This window comes from Natator depressus, chromosome 1, assembly GCF_965152275.1.
Source record: "Natator depressus isolate rNatDep1 chromosome 1, rNatDep2.hap1, whole genome shotgun sequence".
Lineage (NCBI taxonomy): Eukaryota > Metazoa > Chordata > Testudines > Cheloniidae > Natator > Natator depressus.
This window is the reverse complement of record NC_134234.1, coordinates 232241499-232261023: the sequence shown is the minus strand read 5'-3', so window position 1 is coordinate 232261023 and position 19525 is coordinate 232241499. Positions and strand designations below refer to the sequence as shown.

Here is a 19525-nt window from a genome sequence, read left to right as displayed (position 1 = left end):
TGTTCTCTGTGTATATAAATCTCCCCACTGTATTTTCCACTGAATGCATCCGATGAAGTGAGCTGTAGCTCACGAAAGCTTATGCTCAAATAAATGTGTTAGTCTCTAAGGTGCCACAAGTCCTCCTTTTCTTCTGACTACTAACACTCCCTAGTGTGCACTGTCAGTAGGCCTCAACGAGCAAAGCTGGCACAAATCAATGTTGCTCCACTGACCTCCATGGAATTGAGCTGATTTACATCAGCTGAGGATGTGGTCCCATTATTTTTCTCTTTAACTAAACACAGTAAACTTTATACTTTAAAACTTTAAGACAAACAAATAGTTATAGTATATTTGTGTATAAAGTTATATACCAGTAAATTACAGTATGCAAACAAGGGCCTGGATCACAGAGTTTAGATCTAAATTCGGATCCGAAGTACTCCCTAGCATTCTACTTTGGGACCGTCTTGAAACGTAGCGATCATGAGAAGAATTAAAGGATATGGAAAGTGTGTTTCTGAACAATGAAGACAAGAATACAAACCCAGAGTAGGAGACTGTTAAACCAGCCACCTGGAGCACCTCACAATCACATGTGAAGTACAAGAGGTTTAACAGGTATGCAGCTATAAAGGTGGCACATCCAAATTTTGCCATTCCAGTTATGTGTAACTTGAACTTTTTAATGATAAAGCCTCCCAGAAACATCCCCAGAATTGTAATGGGTAAAAGTATCACACCTGCAAACAAAAAGGAACAGAAGGATGTTTACATTTATTGAAACAGCACCCTATTAAAATAAAAGTCTGATGCTAGTTTGTGGTTTGCATTTTGTGTCTTTTAGTTTCTTAACTATGAATATGTGAAATTCAGGTTAGCTGAAATAGACACTAATCCAGACCTTGCCCTATTCTTCAGATTGAGCTTTTGAAGTTCAATAAAGTTCTGTTTCATTTTTGCTTGATGCTTCATTTTCTCCCTATGCCTGCAATTAGAAAAAGACTGTTTTCATTCTATTCCTTGCCTTTTTGTATGTGATTTCCAGCACAGGATTGCAGGTGCTAGAAGTTCAGACAAGTCAGATAAAAATCTCACCTTGTGGGCACTTACTCAGCTGACATGAGCCTCCAAACCTTTTGAGGTCTGGCCATAGATTGTGCTAACAGAGATGGTGAAAGGAAACAGTGTTTGGATTTGGACTGAGCTTGAGTTGGGATTCCATTTGTAGGTTGGAGCCTGAATCCTGACTAAGGTTTGGGCTCAGATCCAATGATGTTGAAACCTCACAAACTCTCCTCCTGAAATTTTGACCCCAAACTTCAGAAATCTTACAAGCTGTTATTGTGAGATTTTCTTCTTCTTTTGTGAGACTTTGGATGCATCCAAACCAGGACCAGAAATAAGGCCCTTCCAGTTTGGATTCATCCAACCTATAATGAAAGCAGTAGGGATTGGTTCAGATTCAGGAATCTGAATCCAAGTCCTCAATATTCTTAAAATCCCAAAGAGTTCAGATGACATTATCCCATTAATAGTAGAAAAAAGCACTGTCTGTGATTTATTATCAGCCAGTTTACTATATGAAGAAATCCAGGAAAATGATCACTAGAACTATATATTTCAAAAATACTGTAGGTAAATAATAATCCTCAATTTAAGATTTAACCCCCACCCACAAAGAAATCCATGTTTTATCTAAGGGCCCAATTCAATTCCACAGAAGCGAGTGTCAAAACTCTCTTGGAAATGAATGGGACCAGGATTTGGTCCTAAGATGGAAGATAAAGTAACAAATGAAAATTTTTCATTGTAGGATGGAAAGAAGAGGGACACATACCGATTAGAAAGATGGCTCTTGACACGGATACATTAAATTGCTGTTCCATAAACTTTGTCTCAAAAGTTATCAACCCAACCATAGAATTGTACTGCAGAACAGTGAGGGACAAGTACACCAGAAAGACTGGGTTCCCAAGAAGTTTCTTCAAAGTTGGTAGGAAATCTGGAAAGGAAAGGTGAGTGTCTTATTCTCTGCTAAATATGAAATAGCCATATGGAAAGCTTTGTCCTTATTCAGCTGATGAACCAGACACTGATTTAGTTACTGGCTGTGTTAGAAAGTTTAATTTATTTTTCTCCCCATTATGCTAAACACTATCGAAGGGCAACCTTATAACCATGAGAACTTTCCTCTTCTTTCATACTTGACTTAGAGAGATACTAGTACATGAAGAGGCATGCAGTCTAGTGGATAGTGTGCTAGATTGGGAATCAAAAGACCTGGTTTATAACCCTGATTCTGTCAGTGGCCTACTTGGATTGTAAAGTCTTTGGGGCAAGGACTGTCTCTTATGTGCTTGTACAGTGCTTAGTCCAAATCTTGACTGGGGCCTCTAATTAGCACTGGACTACTACTACTACTAATAATAATGTCAGTGGTTGCAAGTTATTTGAAGTATTGCCAACCCTAGGTGTTCAAACTCATGTGTTGGGTCCCAAAAATCATGATATTTTAAATAATATTTTGGGGTTCATTTTATTTGCCTTTTTTTGTGAGATGAGGTGGGTGAGGTAATATCTTTTATTGGACCAACCTTTGTTGGTGAAAGAGACAAGCTTTAGAGCTACACAGAGCTCTTCTTCAGGTGAGCATTGAGGGTTTGCATCTTCAAGTTTTCCTCTTCAATCATGAGGGCTAAAAGCTTACGTCAAAAAAAAAAAAAAAAGAAAGATAAGAGTGTCCCATAATCACGTGACTTCAAGAGCTGGGGCTTTAAGAAAAGCACTGAATATCATGAGATTTGCAGTAAAATTGTAGGTGTTGGCAATACTGTGCTTGGTATTTCCCTCTTTTACTTTGATCTTATTAATAGAGGGGAGTAACTTTAGCAGAATGAAGGACTCATTAATGCATAATCAGGTTTTCCTACACTGTCTTCCCTGCTCAATACCTCTTACCTTACGTTTATGCATGTAACATGCCATGCCAGTGTGATGGCTAACACACCGAGACACATAAATGAATGAGCTGTTATAGCTTTTGCTAAAGGTCTGTAGATGGTGATGGTGGTCGTGAGGGGGGTTCACCACCTCATATTTTCTGTGGAGTGGCACAGAGGGGGACCTGTTACACACTCTCACTAGGGGGTTATACCAGCACTACATAGGATGATGATGATTATTTACTATTTGCATTGCAGTAACATCCAGGGATGCAGCCTGATTGTGGTCAGTACTGTACAAACATATAAGCAGCCCTCAATGAATATTTGAAAGACAACAATGTGAAATAGATCATCCAATATGATCTTATAGATCATCCAATATAGATCATCCAATATGATCTTACCTTTTACTGCTTCTGAGAATTTTAACTGTGGTTGATTTGGGGATTCTATTTTACAGTGATCTTCTTGAATAGTTACAGATGATTCGTTCAGCTTCTTCAAATTTCTTTCTTCTCCTTCTTTTGGTAAGGAGTAAGGAAAGAACCAGAAAGGCAATGAAGCCAGAAAACTGACTGCTCCACATATCACCAATCCAAGCCACCAGGCGCCAACCCAACGAACATCCTTAGGATTTATGGTTAAACTCTCTAAAAAGAGAGCGAGAGAGATTCCAAATTAAGCACCAGGTTTTTGTTTCTTGATTAACTGACATATAATATATTTCAGTACACAGAGCAATTTAAACTTGTATAAGAACATTTGTATCCAATATTTAAACATTTAAGATTAGCCATATTTGCTACAGAAATTTAAAAATTATTTTGTTGGTGAATCATTCTCAAGCACCCAAGAATAGGAAATACTAGTCACTTATTCAGCGGCCTCCCTTATATTCCCTGATGTCCCTTCCTTGCTGCAGTCTGCCATTGCAATGCTTTTCCAAGAAAACCCATAAAAATGCAACATTCTCCCTTTATGGGACTCAAAATTCTACCCAGGATTAGAGACAGGCAAAGTGATTTAGATGATGAAAGTATCCGCCACATGAAGCTTTGCCCATTCCTTGACCTGGAGCAGAACCAGCTCTTTGGAGGTCCTCAATGTTCATTTAACATAGTCTCCCCATTTTTCTTTTCATTTGTGCAGATCACTGCATTTCCAGCTTCCCATCTAACATGTAATCCAAACAATAATGTTAGCTATTGAACCAGTAACACCCATTGGAAAGCCCCTTATTTCTGAGAGAGCTAACTGACAAGCAGTTGCTGAACACATACAGAACATCTGAGTCACTGGCATTTCAGTATTATCATTCAGTGAATCATCTCTGTGTCTTACCAAGATCCACCACTCCAACATCTACCCACAGATTAGCACAGAAAGATCCGAGCAGAAAGCCAACTGTTGGCCCAACCATTCCTGATGATCTTATGGTACCTGTAAGAGAAGGAAGATATTATGATATAGTAAGTAATATACTTTATATAGAAAAACAACCATTAGTCTGAAAAAAAAATGCTTACAGTGCGTGAGAATTTCTAATTTTATGTTTTAGAAACTTTGCTTTACATTTTAAGGCTCTGATCCTGCCTGTTACAATATTCAGGCAGATTCCTTCACCCACTTGGAGCCCAACAGAAGTCAATGTGGTTTTGTATGGGCTAACATATATTATACCTGGTAGGATCAGGGTCAAGAGACAATATGGAAAAAGAGCATATTATAGTGATTTTAATCTAAAAAGATTTTTTTCTTTCAGCTCTATGTGACTGTATCATTCAGTTAATGACCATTACTAGAAAGCATATAGTTTTATAAATATTGAAGGGATCACAACTGTGGTTACAACTGCAGGTCACAACCAGTTTACATGACTGTGGGATGCATGACTTTCCCTGTACCGTATACTCAAGTAAGCCCTGAATTTAACTTTAAGGAGGGGTATTTCCTTTGCCACATATGCTTAAAGTTAAGCATGCGCTTATAAGCTTTCTTCATTCAGAGCCAAAGTACAGTGATAAGTAGTAGTGCAGGTTAATAAGTAGAAATTTAGATAGAATACTCTGAAAATGTCAATTAGTCAAAAGGCTGAATTAATATGCCCGTGTTTAAGTGTAGTTCAGTATAAAAAATGTCTACAAAATACAAGTAAATGTGAGAATTAGCAAACCAACAAAAAACTATGTTAATATTTATTTATACAGCTCCAAAAGTAGGCTAGTAGAGAAACAAGGAGACAAGAGGGAAAATCCTGGCTCTATTGAAGTCAGTGGGAGTTTTGCTATTGACTTCACTGGGGCCAGCATTTCATCCAAGGTCTTTGCTTACGAACTAAACAGACATCAGAGATGAAGGAGGTGGATCATAGAATACCAGGGTTGGAAGGGACCTCAGAAGGTCATCAAGTCATCAAGTCCAACCCTCTGCTCAAAGCAGGACCAATCCCCAATTTTTGCCCCAGATCCCTAAATGGCCCCTCAAGGATTGAATTTACAACCCTGGGTTGCAGGCCAATGCTCAAACCACTGAGCTATCCCTCCCCCTAAGGGGATGCAACAAGAAGCAAATGAATGAGCAGTAATGTTTAGTACAAACTGGTCAGGCCTATGCTGCATTTTGTTATAATGTTTTATCGTCTAATTTGTGAAATGCAGCGTAATCTGATTTTATTTCTCTTTCCATGTCATGGCTATACAGAAAAAATAAAAAGTTCCAAAAAGCTAATTCCTACATGGACGGCAGCATTTCCCTTTCACTTATGCTGATCTGTGGAGTTTTGAGTTGTAAGGAACAAAATGGGGGTAAAATTGTCAAAAACGCCTAAGGGCTAGATTCAAACAGATATTGTAATGTTCAGTGTTACAATGCCAGGCTCCTAGGTGCCCTGCCGCCCAGTGGAATCCTCTGCCCTGAGTTAGGTGCTCAAGGTCCCCATGCATTGTACAAGGAGAGGAAGTCATCTAAAGAAGGGATTATCAGAAACCAACTGAGTGGGAAGCTGCCTAAATTAGCCAAGCATGAATGCAAAGGAAAGCTGCAGGGCTTAGGCCCAGATCCTCAAAGGTATTTAAGCACCTAACCCACACTGATCTGCGCCTTAGGTGTGCGCCTCCCTCTACGCCAAATTCTCAGATGTGAACCCTCTCCTAGAGTTAGGCACCTAAGCCAGATCAGCCCTTTCTCATGGAGAACAAGAGGGCAACTCACCCCATAAGAGCCAGTAGCCTAGTGGTTAGGGCACTCCCCTGAAATGTGGGAAACCAGTGTTCAAGTCAAGCAGAATGGGAATTCAAACCTGGGTCTCTTACATCCCACCTGAGTTCCCCAATCACTGGGCTATTGAGTATCCTGGAGACATATACCCATGCAGCTATCTTTTGTGTGGGGCCCGAGTTTGTAAGTGTGCTCTGAGAACCACAGGTGCCAACTTTCCCCAGTGCCGGTGGGTGCTTGTGTCCCCTGGCCCCACCCTTGCCCTGCCCCCATTTCAACCCCTTCCCCGCCCCTATTGGACCCCTTCCCCAAATCCCTGCCCCGGCCCCACCTCTTTCCTGAGTGCGCTGTGTTCCTCCTCCTCCCAGTGCTTGCCATGTGAAACAGCTGTTTTGTGGTGCAAGCGCTGGGAGCTAGGGGGGAAAAGTGGGAACGCGGCACGCTCAGGGGAGGAGGCGGAGCGGAGGCGGAGGCGAGCTGGGGCGGGGTGGGGGGGGCTGCCAGTTGGTGCAGAGCACCCACCAATTTGTCTTCATATGATTGGATTGACCACCCTTGAAATCTACATTAATATGCCTAATTCAACTTCTTTTACCCTTTCATGTGGAGATTCGTCTTCTATACATTTTGTAATTTGAGAAGCTCCTTGTTTTATAGATCTCACTACACTGATTGCTCAGCAAATGAGCAGCGGTTCCTACAATGGAGCCCCACACTATGATCCCGCTGTGTGGACTTTATTCTCCACTGCATTACATCCGTTCTACCCCACTTTCACTCAGTTCACTTCACTGTAGAACCTGAAGTAACACAGTGGGGAAATCGGGATGAAATCTTGGTTCCGCTGACTTCAATGGAGCCAGATTTCATCCTTTATTTTGTATTAATCTGCAGTAAGACAGCTCCCATTCAAAGTTCTGTGCACTCCTGACAATCTTCTAAAAATACATTAGTAAGTGAACAGATCTAGTAGTATATTATCTGTCTTTAAAGTTATATTGTGTAATTCTTGAATATACATCAAACCATCAGCCAGACTTTGAAACAAGCATGCAGCAATTATCCATGTTTGTAGAGAGATTAATACCTACGCTTTTCATCTGCATATGTTTTATACCTTTTAAAATATATTGAGTGCCAATCTGATCTCCCCTGCAAATCAAGAGCCACTCTACTGAAGCCAATTTGTTACACTGCTGTGCACCAGATATAAGAGAGATCAAAATAAGTTCATTTGTGACATTTTCTTGTCATCTTCCTCAAAAGCTTGTCTCTTTCTCCAACAGAAGTTGGTCCAATAAAAGATATCACCTCACCAACCTTCTCTCATTATTTACTGTGTAATTTTTGAACAGCTATAACCATAGCCAATAAATTGAGCACACTTACATGTAGAGGGTCAACTGTTGTAAATCAGTGTAGTGCCATCTGGCCCATATATTGTTTAATAAATATCACATATAAATCAGTTTTAACACCTGAAACACATCTTGGCTATTGGTTTCCAGGGAAGCAGGATAGACCCCTAATGCCATATTAAATCTTACTGTAGAATTTTCATTCAGCAGCCTCTGCTCTGCAGAGGAAACACAGGGAAATGTGATATATCTGATGAAAAACTGCCAATGACTCCTCTTGCAGAATGCAAAATTTAATGGCTGGCTAAACCAATTAATTGTACTAATACCCAATTACAATTAAACTCATTCATAAGCATGTTGTTTGCTGAGGATCAATTGAAGGCTTAGTGCTCCGTAGAACTATAAAGTGAGCAGCAAACCAGAACAGCCAGACAATCATATTACAAAGGATTACAGGAGAAGTCTGACAAAGGAAACAGAACAAAGCAAGGCATTCAGATTCTGATTCCTCTTCCTCATCACATCTGCATGCAACTAGATAATAATGGATGAAAATTCTTATACCCTGCGTTACTTTGAATAATACCTTACTCCCCAAGAGCTCCCATTAAAGGCAATGGGCCTGTTTATGGAATCAGATTCTACTCATTATGAATAAGGGTGAATCATCACCAGGCCCATGGTGATTAGCTATTATAATTACATAGTTTAAAGGCTGTAATGAAACCAGAGCCACTGTTCCCTCTAAGCTGTGCGCGTGTGCGTGCACACACAGATCCTAAACCCTGCGCACACAGCGAAACACCGCAAGCACAACAATTTGCACAGAAGAAATTTTTTGCACACACAGCCTGTCAAAAATTAGAGGGAACATTGACCAGAGCATTAACAAAGAGGAAAATTCACCTATGCCATGATGCCCACAAAACACATGACTGTGGCTTAGCATCTGTGACTGCTGCTATGCTAGCACTCTCACTGTTACTGTGTGCTCCCTCTCTCTGTCTCTGTCGTAACCACCTGCGGTCTCTCATCACATAAGGGTAGATCCTGCAAATGAACCTACATGAGGAGATCCCTGAGCCTGCGGGGAGCCCCACTGACTTCTGTGGGGCTTGGCACAGGTGCAGCAGAGTGCTATGAATTGCAGGATCAGCAGAGTGCTATGAATTGCCTTAACTCCCAATCCTGCAAAAATTAAAACACATACTTAATTTTGTGCACTATGAGAAGTTTGATGGGGCAACAGGGTTATTCATAGTGCATAAAGTTAACCATGTGTATACATCTTTGCAGGACCAGGACCTTAGCTTGTAAGCTCTTTGGGACAGAGCCCCCACAAAAATCTCTTGTCTTTTCATTATTCATGCCTACATTGCTTAACACAATAGAGCTATAATCTTTGACTATGGAGCTGCCACAATACAAATATGTAGTAATAATAATAATGAGACTTGGTACTTATATATGAGTAAAGGAAATGTCGTAAACCTGACCCTTCTATTTTTCAGATAAGTTGCAACTGAATCATTGGTTATTACATATAGTGGATGCCATTAAAAACTGGACATTTACTCCCAGAAGCAATGACAATTTATACCAGCTGTCCTATAGACTTCAATGAGACTGCTTATACCAGCAAAGTTATGCACCTGCTTAAGTGTTTGCAGGATTGGGGCCATAGTATTTAAATTCACTGACCTGCCTCTTGTTCTAAGTATGCAGAAATCATAAAAATTGCAGGGAAGGTCCATTTTTACAATGGTGCCTAATGCATTAGAGTTTTCCTGATTTTTTTTTTAAATGAATGAACGGAAAAGAACATATTCCATCTGATATATCCAAATGTGTTGGATTCCTAGTTCAGGAATACTGCAAACACTAGGCATGTGAATAATTATACTCACTTGAGTAGTGCCACTGAAATCACATGAATAAAGCTGTTATGTGCATAAGCATTTGCAGACTCAGAACTTCAATTAAGATTGTGCTGCTTTTTTTATTTTTAAAGCTACAATATACAGATTCAAACACTAATAATTCTGTCCTCTTGGACTCCCTTGTGGCAAAGTCCTATGGAATGGAATGAGATGAATCCAGTAGGGTCCTGTGGAATTCATTAGAGAATGATCTCCTTTCTATAGCTTTTTAAAAAAAAACCTTATAGAATGCTATCGCAGGAATATAATTTTCTATTGAATTCTATTGGATGGGTAAAAAGCCAAAGAAAGGTTTTCATTTTCCGTTAAATTCTATAACACTTCAGATGTTGTTATAATTATTTATAATTTATATTACTGTAGCACCAAAAGTCTCCAATAGTGATCAGAGCTACATTGTACTAGGCTACCCCAAAGAACTTACACTCTAAGGGCTTGTCTACACTAACCTGCTGGATTGGCGGGCAGCGATCGATCCAGCGGGGGTCGTTTTATCGTGTCTAGTATAGACATGATAAATCAACCACTGAGCACTCTCCCGTCGACTCCAGTACTTCACCAGAATGAGGAGTGCAAGCAAAGTCGACGGGAAAGCGTCAGCTGTCGACTTACCTCAGTGAAGACACCACAGTAAGTAGATCTAAGTACATCAACTTCAGCTACACTATTCACTATCAAGTTGCAGTGGGGGAGGTTTAGGTTGGATATTAGGAAAAACTTTTTCACTAGGAGGGTGGTGAAACACTGGAATGCGTTACCTAGGGAGGTGGTAGAATCTCCTTCCTTAGAAGTTTTTAAGGTCAGGCTTGACAAAGCCCTGGCTGGGATGATTTAGCTGGGGATTGGTCCTGCTTTGAGCAGGGGGTTGGACTAGATGACCTCCTGAGGTCCCTTCCAACCCTGATATTCTATGATTCTATGATTCTAAGTTGCAGATTTTAGATCAACCCCCATGCGGTAGTGTAGACTACACTTACCAGTGGATCAACGGTGCAGTGATTAATCTACTGGGGGTCGATTTAGTGGGTCTAGCGAAGACCCGCTAAATCGACCACAGATCACTCTCCTGTCAACTCCGGTACTCCACCAGAACCAGAAGAGTAAGGGGAGTCAACGGGAGAGTGTCTCCCGTCGACACAGCATAGTGTGGACCCCGCGGTAAGTAGATCTAAGCTATGTTGACTTGAGTTACGCTACTAATGTAACTCAAATTATATAGCTTAGATCAACTTTCCTCCATAGTGTAGACCTGCCCTAAAGTAGTCAAACCAGACAAAGGAGGGCAAGTGGAAATGTGAGCACTCAGCAGTGAAGTTAGTTGACCAAGGTCACACACACAGGTTTGTGGTCAAAATTCAACGATAGCCTTGAGTGGAATTTTTTCCATTACAGGACGATACTTATTAGGCACTAATATGGCATGGATGGGTCTTGCTCATCAGATATGCAGAAGAGTATTGCAATGAGAGATGATCAATAAGTGGAATTTACATCCTGCAGAAAATCCAATATTTCAGCTTTTGGTTTAATCCCAAATTGGGATGAAATGTGAAAGTATCAAAACTTTTAATGGAATGAAAAGTTATGAAAATTTTCAACTCAGAAATGTTGCAATGAAACATTTCAGGATTCCAAAATCAAAAATTTTGTTTCAGTTTATTGACCCAAAAGAAAATGTTTAGTTTCAGGTTGAGTCAATGTTAGTCTCTGAGTCTGTCTGAGCTGCCAGAGTGCCTCAAGGGTATTGTAGTTGCAGGTCCCATATGCCCCTAAGGGACCCGCTCCTACATTTCCCTGATGCACCATGGTCCTTCCCTGTGGCTGAGTGACTGTAGTGTGAATTTTGGACCAGTCCTAATTAGAAAGTTCTGAGGTGATCATGAATAACTTGGTAAACTGAGGTAGGGAATTAGTGGGTTTTGTACAGCCCTATTTTGTATATTCCACATCTTTCTATCTAAAATTTTTCTTTCCTCATCCCCAAATGAATACTGTTTTCAGTGGCTTTAGGTGCAGTATCATCTATCAAGTTCTTCCTGAGATTAGTATATTATACTGATATTTCCATGGCCAGTTTATGTGCCATCAAACTTATTCTGGGCAATTGCTTAGCCATGCATCAATTACACAGATTATGGGTTTGATATAGTAGTTCAAGGTACTAAACTGGTTATGAATGAGCTAGGACAGTTGGGACTCTTTCTCCCCGGTCAACAAGCGATCCTGTTTCCAAAGAAATGCCCATTGATTGGAAATGACATCCTGGCAGCTGGTTGAATATGTCCCTCCCTGACTTTACATCAGTTGTGCTAGGTGGCAAAACTCAAAGTGCCAACTGCAAGCTTTCTGAAAGCTTTTAATAAAATGTTTAAAGTATTATTATTATTCAAGTGAGTTATCTGGGGAAGGGTGGTTAGGAAGAGTTTGTTCTCTAAAGCAACGACAGTCTGTGGGTCTAGAGCCGCACACAGCTCTTCATGGCCCCCATGTACTACTCTCAGGGTAAGTCTCTGACTATGCTCCACTTGTTCCGTCGGCCAGCAAACTGATCCATGTTGCAAGACACCCTGAGGGGGAGGAAAAGCTGCTGTTTAGAACGCTTTTCCAAAGATAAGCATGGAACTTGCTCAGCCTTCCACTCTTACTGTTGTAAGGTGAGGAAAGAATGCAGACTATTGTCAGATGAACACTGGTGGTGTTCTAGTTTTGATGCAGAAATGTTTAAAAGATTGATCTGGAAGTTGATATTGTACATTAATTTATTACCTATGTAAAATGCTGAGTTTTCTTCTTTGGCAAAATCATCAACATATGACACCCCCAATGGCATAATAGGTGCTTCACCAATTCCACGTAAAAGGTTTCCCATCAGTACAAAGATCCACAGATAGGAGCTTGCTGCTTTTTCACATCCTGTAGGCAACAAATATTTACATTTTTGGAAAGAGAGCTTTCAGAAGAACTTATTTGCAATGGAATTGAAAGGGTGCCTTTTGAACAATGTGGAGAAAAACACCGATAATAGATTTAATTAGTCTGTTTTCTTCACAATCTGCTATACCTCCTTGAGGTCCATTTTATGCCAGCCATTCAAGAGAAAATCTTGGGTGTTCTGATACAATATCATAATATTTTGACAGGATCCAGTGATACAATGAAAAATGTCATTAGATTGCAAGGGGATGACATTTTGCTGGCCACAAAAATGTTGGGGGGAGCAGTAATCTTGCAAGCAGGACATCCCAATAACAGGCCTGATTGTGCAATGTTTACTCACATTGGTGAGCATTTACTCAGACAGGTCTTCTCACTGAAGTTGAGGCACTTAAGTACGTGTTTAACTTTTAAGCACCTATTTAAGTGCTTTGCTTAATCAGGACAATGGGTATGTTTTCTTTGGATATTCTGCCTCATACATTAGTGGAATTACATAAGGTTGAATGTGTATGTAAATAACAAGAGATTCTAATCTGGATAATAGGAGTTCTAAACTTAGCTCTTTCTATTTTCTCCTCAATATATATACATGGCCTCCATTAAATTTGGGAGATGGGATGGAGGGGAGGGGTGACTGGAGAACATGCTTCCTCTTAGTGGTTTTAATATTATACTTTCCAATAAAAAGAGAATATATAAAATGATGTTAACCAAGACTGAGTCCAATCACAGAGCTTTTGCTTACCAGAATTTTTCAACTCTCTAGTCATTTCTATAGCATCTAAAGTCGGACGATGTAAAGGTAATGCTAGAGAGCATGCTGATAAACTTGTAGAAGAGTTGTCCTCTGTAAGTGGTATTCTTTCATAATTATAACTGGAAAATAATGGTGTAAGATGTAGCTGAAATATAAATAACTTATCTTTTACGAAAATTGTACATAAACTTGGTGCTCATGGAATTACTTTGTCTATTATATGAAGGCAGAGTTGATCGACAAATAGCTGTGGCTTGGGTGCGTCACAGCTTAGTGGTTCTCCAAAGAGAATTGAGATCTGTTGATGCACCTTCATATGGGACTATAATGCTGTTCCCTAGCTAAGAGAGCTATTAAAGGTTGCACATCCCTTAAGTCAACCCTGGCTACAGGAATTTTAAATTCAGTTGTGACCACTCAGTGTCTGGCTTGGCTGCACAATCAAATAGCTTATGTTTTTATCTAAAGACTTCATTCAGAGGAGTAAAGAAGAGACAACCTGATGTTGTTGGTGTTCGGTAGTGTTCAGGGTTTCGACATACTGACAGCCACATTGTTATTTTTACAGCATCTCGGATTTAGTATAGTATTAGTGTCTACTAATGTGATGAAAGGCAATATGGTCCATGGCTCGTTGCCACCCTCCCTCTGGATATTACACTTGCATTATGGGAAAAGGTTCATCTTTCAAAGCTCTACAGAGAGAATGGATTAAATCAATATACCCCTCACTGGGCAGTGCCATGCAGTTCTCGGAGACTGCTGGCCCTCTTCAATTCCACAAGCAGAGTAGAGATTGGGGCCTTTTCTGCTCTTTGGTCCACATAGCCCCACTCAGTATCCCTACTCAATCTTTCTTTTATGGCAGTTTCTCCCTGGCTAGCCCTGTTCTGGGAAGAAACAAGCCTCTCCCACTGGCATGGTGGGGAGGCACTGCCTTCCATTATGTCATTCCTTCTGTGCCCTGGTTGTCATATATGGCAGTTGTGGGGATGGGAAAGGGGCATTGCCTCATACAGCACCCAGAAATTAGTGCTTTCTGGCAGCTGTTTACAGTGACCATTGAAAAAGAAGACTGTTCCATCAGGATCTGTTGGCTAGTTCTAGATCCAAGTAACATTCTCTGAACATGGAGCTCTGGCTGCCACAATACCACAGAACCAGGTAGGCTCAGAATAGGACCTTCAGTAAGTCAGAGAGTCAATGAATGCTAAAATATCATGCCCTACCATGCTACTGAAACCATCCAATCTTTGGGGAAAACTTTAATTTGTTAAACCAGTTCTTCAGCTTTTATATCAAGTGTACTGAAGAAAAACTGCTTCAGAAGTTGGAGTTGTGAAAGTAGAATGAATTATGTTGAAATTATAATTCATTAAAGAAATGCTACTTGAAGGGTTTGTTGAAATATAGTTGTCAGGAAGAGAAACATTAAGGAGTGTGAGACAATGAGTCCTCAAACTAATTAACTTAGAATCATAGAATCATAGAATATCAGGGTTGGAAGGGACCTCAGGAGGTCATCTAGTCCAACCCCCTGCTCAAAGCAGGACCGATCCCCAACTAAATCATCCCAGCCAGGGCTTTGTCAAGCCTGACCTTAAAAACTTCTAGGTTTTTCCACCACCTCCCTAGGTAACGTATTCCAGTGTTTCACCACCCTCATAGTGAAAAAGTTTTTCCTAATATCCAGCCTAAATCTCCCCCACTGCAACTTGAGACCATTACTCCTCGTTCTGTCATCTGCTACCACTGAGAACAGTCTAGAGCCATCCTCTTTGGAGCCCCCTTTCAGGTAGTTGAAAGCAGCTATCAAATCCCCCCTCATTCTTCTCTTCTGAAGACTAAACATCCCCAGTTCCCTCAGCCTCTCCTCATAAGTCATGTGTTCCAGTCCCCTAATCATTTTTGTTGCCCTCCGCTGGACTCTTTCCAATTTTTCCACATCCTTCTTGTAGTGTGGGGCCCAAAACTGGACACAGTACTCCAGATGAGGCCTCACCAATGTCGCATAGAGGGGAACGATCATGTCCCTCGATCTGCTGGCAATGCCCCTACTTATACATCCCAAAATGCCATTGGCCTTCTTGGCAACAAGGGCACATTGTTGACTCATATCCAACTTCTCGTCCACTGTAACCCCTAGGTCCTTTTCTGCAGAACTGCTGCCGAGCCATTCGGTCCCTGTCTGTAGCGGTGCATTGGATTCTTCCGTCCTAAGTGCAGGACTCTGCACTTGTCCTTGTTGAACCTCATCAGATTTCTTTTGGCCCAGTCCTCCAATCTGTCTAGGTCCCTCTGTATCCTATCCCTACCCTCCAGCGTATCTACCACTCCTCCCAGTTTAGTGTCATCTGCAAACTTGCTGAGGGTGCAATCCGCACCATCCTCCAGATCATTTATGAAGATATTGAACAAAACCGGCCCCAGGACTGACCCCTGGGGCACTCCACTTGATACCGGCTGCCAACTAGACATGGAGCCATTGAGCTAGGAGATTGGTAAACGTTAGTATGCAAATAAGATAGGTATGTATATTTGTCAGTTTCTGCTTCCTTTTGTCTCTTATGTTAAATTGGCTTTGGCTTATTTGTATAAATAAGTTAGCTGGAGCCTCAGAGAGGGGCTCACATATCTGGGTGCATTGGCAAAGCGCTTTGCTAATAAACAGAGCCGTCTGACAAATTATGTGAGTCCTGAATCTGACTTTGACAATTTGGAGGTCCCACCAAGATGGCAACCGTCTTCGCTGGGGCCGTGTGACTCCTGACTGTTCTTAGGACGGCTGTGGCAAGCCGGCACCTGGGCATTTGGCCCGAGTGGTCCTCCGCCAGAACGGAAGGGTGCATGACCACAGTGAAGTCTACATCATCGAACCTGTTGGTTCCCATTCTATTCTGGGAGGGATCCCGGGATCTGACATCAGGAATCTGGTCAGGTAATTATTTCTGTGTTTTGTGCAGACTGAGGACTGTCTTGTCTCTGTGTCTATCCGTCCTCCCTCTGGTGTGTTTGAGTCTGGGCGCCGTCTCCGTCCGGGGATCGGCTGACCAAAGGGTTCCTGTCCCCAAGGTCTGAGTGAGTGAAATCTGCACAATCGCAGGCGCACGGCGCCTTGGGTAAAACCCTTGGTGTGAAAGCAAGGGCGATTGAGGCACTAGCCTGTGGGCTCCTTTTGTGTGTTGCACCGGGCATCGTTCTGACGAACCCGACTTTCCTTCTTGTGTGATTGGTGTGTAAAGTCCTCCTGTATGGGTAACCAGATGTCTAAGTCTGGACAGTTCCCTAAAGGAACGCCTGCTCATTTTATGTATTTTAGGAAAGCAGACTCCTGTAAATTTCTGGAAAAATGGTCTAGGCTAACTCAGGAGAATCCCAAAATTCAGTGGCCACTGTTATGATCTTGGGACAAAGACCGAGTAGATGTCTTAAAAGACAAACTCAGCCAACCTAAAACTAAATTGGCATAAGGAAAGGTTGATTGTTTCATGCAGTGGTGGGAAGAGGCAAATCATAGGTGGACAGAATCAAAACTTGCCTCTCTCAAAGATTCTGGCTTCTATCCCACCAGATGCAACTCATTTTACTGTTGTTGATTTGTGCTCTGCTTTCTTTTCTGTCCCGGTTCACCCTGACTCCCAGTTCCTGTTTGCCTTTTCTTACAAGGGGCAACAGTACACATGGACCACACTGCCCCAGGGGTATACTGAAAGCCCGTCATATTTTTCCCAAGCATTAGCCTGAGACCTTGCTGACATTGTTTTCCCATCCAGGTCCACACTAGTCCAATATGTAGATGATCTACTCCTCTGTTCCCCTTCATTGTCTGCCTCTGAAACTGATTCTTTAGTGCTCCTTACTGCCCTAGCAAATAAGGGTCACAAAGCTTCTCGCTCTAAACTACAGCTCTGTCAAGCTTGTCACATACCTTGGCTTTCTCCTCTCCCAGGGTTCCCGTGCACTTTCTCCCACCCGCATCCAAGCTATCCTTAGCTTTCCCCGACCCCGCTCCCCCACGCCAGGTCTGGAAGTTTTTAGGCATGGCTGGATTTTGCAGACAGTGGATTCCCCAGTGTGCCTCCCTTGCAAAACCTCTCCAGGAACTCACTCGATTCTCTGTGCCTGACCCCATGCCGTGGCTCCCGAGGCCAATTCTGCCTTTGTTTCCATCAAACAGGGTTTGGCTTCTGCCCCTGCCTTAGGGCTGCCTGACTATTCTAAGCCTTTTACCCTTTTCTGCCACGAACAATCTGGGTGTGCACTTGGAGTTCTCACTCAGATGCACGGAGAAAAGAACCGCCCAGTGGCTTATTTCTCTGCCACTTTAGACCCTGTTGCCCAAGGCTTACCCCCCTGCCTGCGTGCTGTGGCTGCTGCAGCGCGCCTAGTCAAAATGTCTGATTCCCTTGTTCTCCGCTCTCCTCTCACCCTCCTGGTCTCTCACTCTGTAGAAACTCTCCTGCTACAACGTAACACAGGCCACCTCTCCTCTGCCCGCCTTACTAGGTACGAACTTTTACTACTATCAGCTTCATATATCACCATAAAGCGTTGTTCTCAGTTAAACCCTGCAACTCTCCTTCCTTTGTCTAATGACAGTGACCCCCCCGACTGCCTTGCAACTGTCTCTGCTGTCACCGTCCCGCGCTCTGACCTTTCTGATGTCCCTCTCCCTAACTCTGACCTTGTTTTATTTACTGATGGTTCCTGTTTTCGAGACGACCTTGCAAGGTCGTCTCCTTGCAGGATACACTGTAGTTTCACTCTCTGAAACCCTGGAAGCTGCACCTTTACCTTCTGTAACCTCAGCACAAGTCGCTGAATTAGTTGCCCTCACCCATGCCTGCTTTTTGGCGGAGGGACTCTCTACCACCATTTACACTGACTCCCGCTACGCTTTTGGGGTTGTACATGACTTTGGTACCCTCTGGCAAACTCGGGGTTTCCTTACCTCTGCCGGTACCCCTATTAAAAATGGGCCCTACATCGCTGCCCTCCTGTATGCAGTTTTACTTCCGTCTGCCCTAGCTATTGTTAAGTGCCCTGGCCTCAATGGCGGATACTGATGTTGCTAAGGGTAACGCATTTGCTGACGCCTCTGCTAAACATGCATCTGTGGAAGGTTCTATGGCAGCAGCATTTCTAGATTCCCTTTCTGTTTCTATACCGCCGCCGTCCCTCACTGACCTCACCCTGCTCCAAGACTCTGCCCCAGAAACCGAGAAAGAATCCTGGGTTGCCCAAGGTTGCTCTCTACATCCCGATTCTCTTTGGCGCTCGCCTACTGGCACCTTTGTAGCCCCCTTTTCACTCTACCCGTCTCTGGCCGCCCTGCTACACGGTGTTTCGCATGTCGGAAAGGAGGGGATGGTCTCTGCTGTAACTAAGACAGGATGGTGGGCCCCCGATTTTAGCTCTTTTGCAGCCCGCCACTGTGCAGCCTGTACCATTTGCCAAAGCCATAATATTGGTAAACCTGTAAAAGTGGCCCAGGGGCTCCGGGGCCTGCCTCAAGCACCGTTCTTGCATTGGCAACTTGATTTTGTACAAATGCCTAAGTGTCAACAATATGAATTTATATTGGTTATGCTATGTTCTCTGGTTGGATTGAAGCCTTTCCTTGTCACAAGGCTGACTCACTGTCTGTTGCCAAATGTTTGTTAAATCATATTATGCCTGCCAAGGGAATTCCTGCTACTCTGTCCAGTGATCAGGGTACACATTTTACTGGACAACTTGTTCAACACCTGGACCGTATATTGCATATCAAACACCTGTTGCACTATCCCTACCACCCACAGAGTGCTGGTGCAGCTGAAAGACGAAGTGGTGTACTTAAGAATAAGCTTGCTAAAATTTGTGACTCTACAGGATTAAGCTGGCCATTATCATTAGCCCCTATGGACATGAGATCCACTCCATCCCAAAGGCATAAATTAAGTCCCTTTGAAATTGTTATGGGACACCCTATGCAAGCTATGACTACCATTACTCCCGTTCCAGATTGGAACTTGACTCACAGTGCGCTCCTTCAGTATTGCAAGGGACTAATGCAAGCTGTAAGTCACTTCCATTCACAGGTTCGAGCCGCCTGGCCCACAGAACCCACCTCCAACACTTGCCACAACCTCGAGCCAGGTGATTGGGTCTACATACGGCACCATCATCAAAAGCATGCCTTGGAGCCCAGGTGGAAGTGTCCTCATCAGGTACTGCTTACTACAGACAGCTGTTAAGCTATCTGGCATCGCAGCGTGGATACATGCTTCACAGTGTAAGAAGGCACCATCCCCAGAGAACCAATCATCACCTCAGGACAACGCAGGGTCAATTTTGACTCCAGAAGAAGACGTAGAAGAACAGTCTGCAATACCTTACAATCTA

The 19525-nt window shown here is 42.5% G+C and overlaps 1 protein-coding gene across 1 annotated transcript in view; it reads right to left on the bottom strand.

The window, feature by feature from the left end:
* LOC141976780 (solute carrier organic anion transporter family member 1C1-like) overlaps positions 1-19525 on the bottom strand; it is a 52973-nt gene that overhangs the window by 16946 nt on the left and 16502 nt on the right. The window contains exons 6-11 of the mRNA XM_074937946.1: positions 13130-13260; positions 12214-12360; positions 4272-4370; positions 3335-3580; positions 1823-1987; positions 530-725 (exon numbers count right to left, since the gene is read on the bottom strand). Coding sequence (XP_074794047.1) covers positions 530-725; positions 1823-1987; positions 3335-3580; positions 4272-4370; positions 12214-12360; positions 13130-13260 — 984 coding nt within the window. The remainder of the gene's footprint in view (positions 1-529; positions 726-1822; positions 1988-3334; positions 3581-4271; positions 4371-12213; positions 12361-13129; positions 13261-19525) is intronic.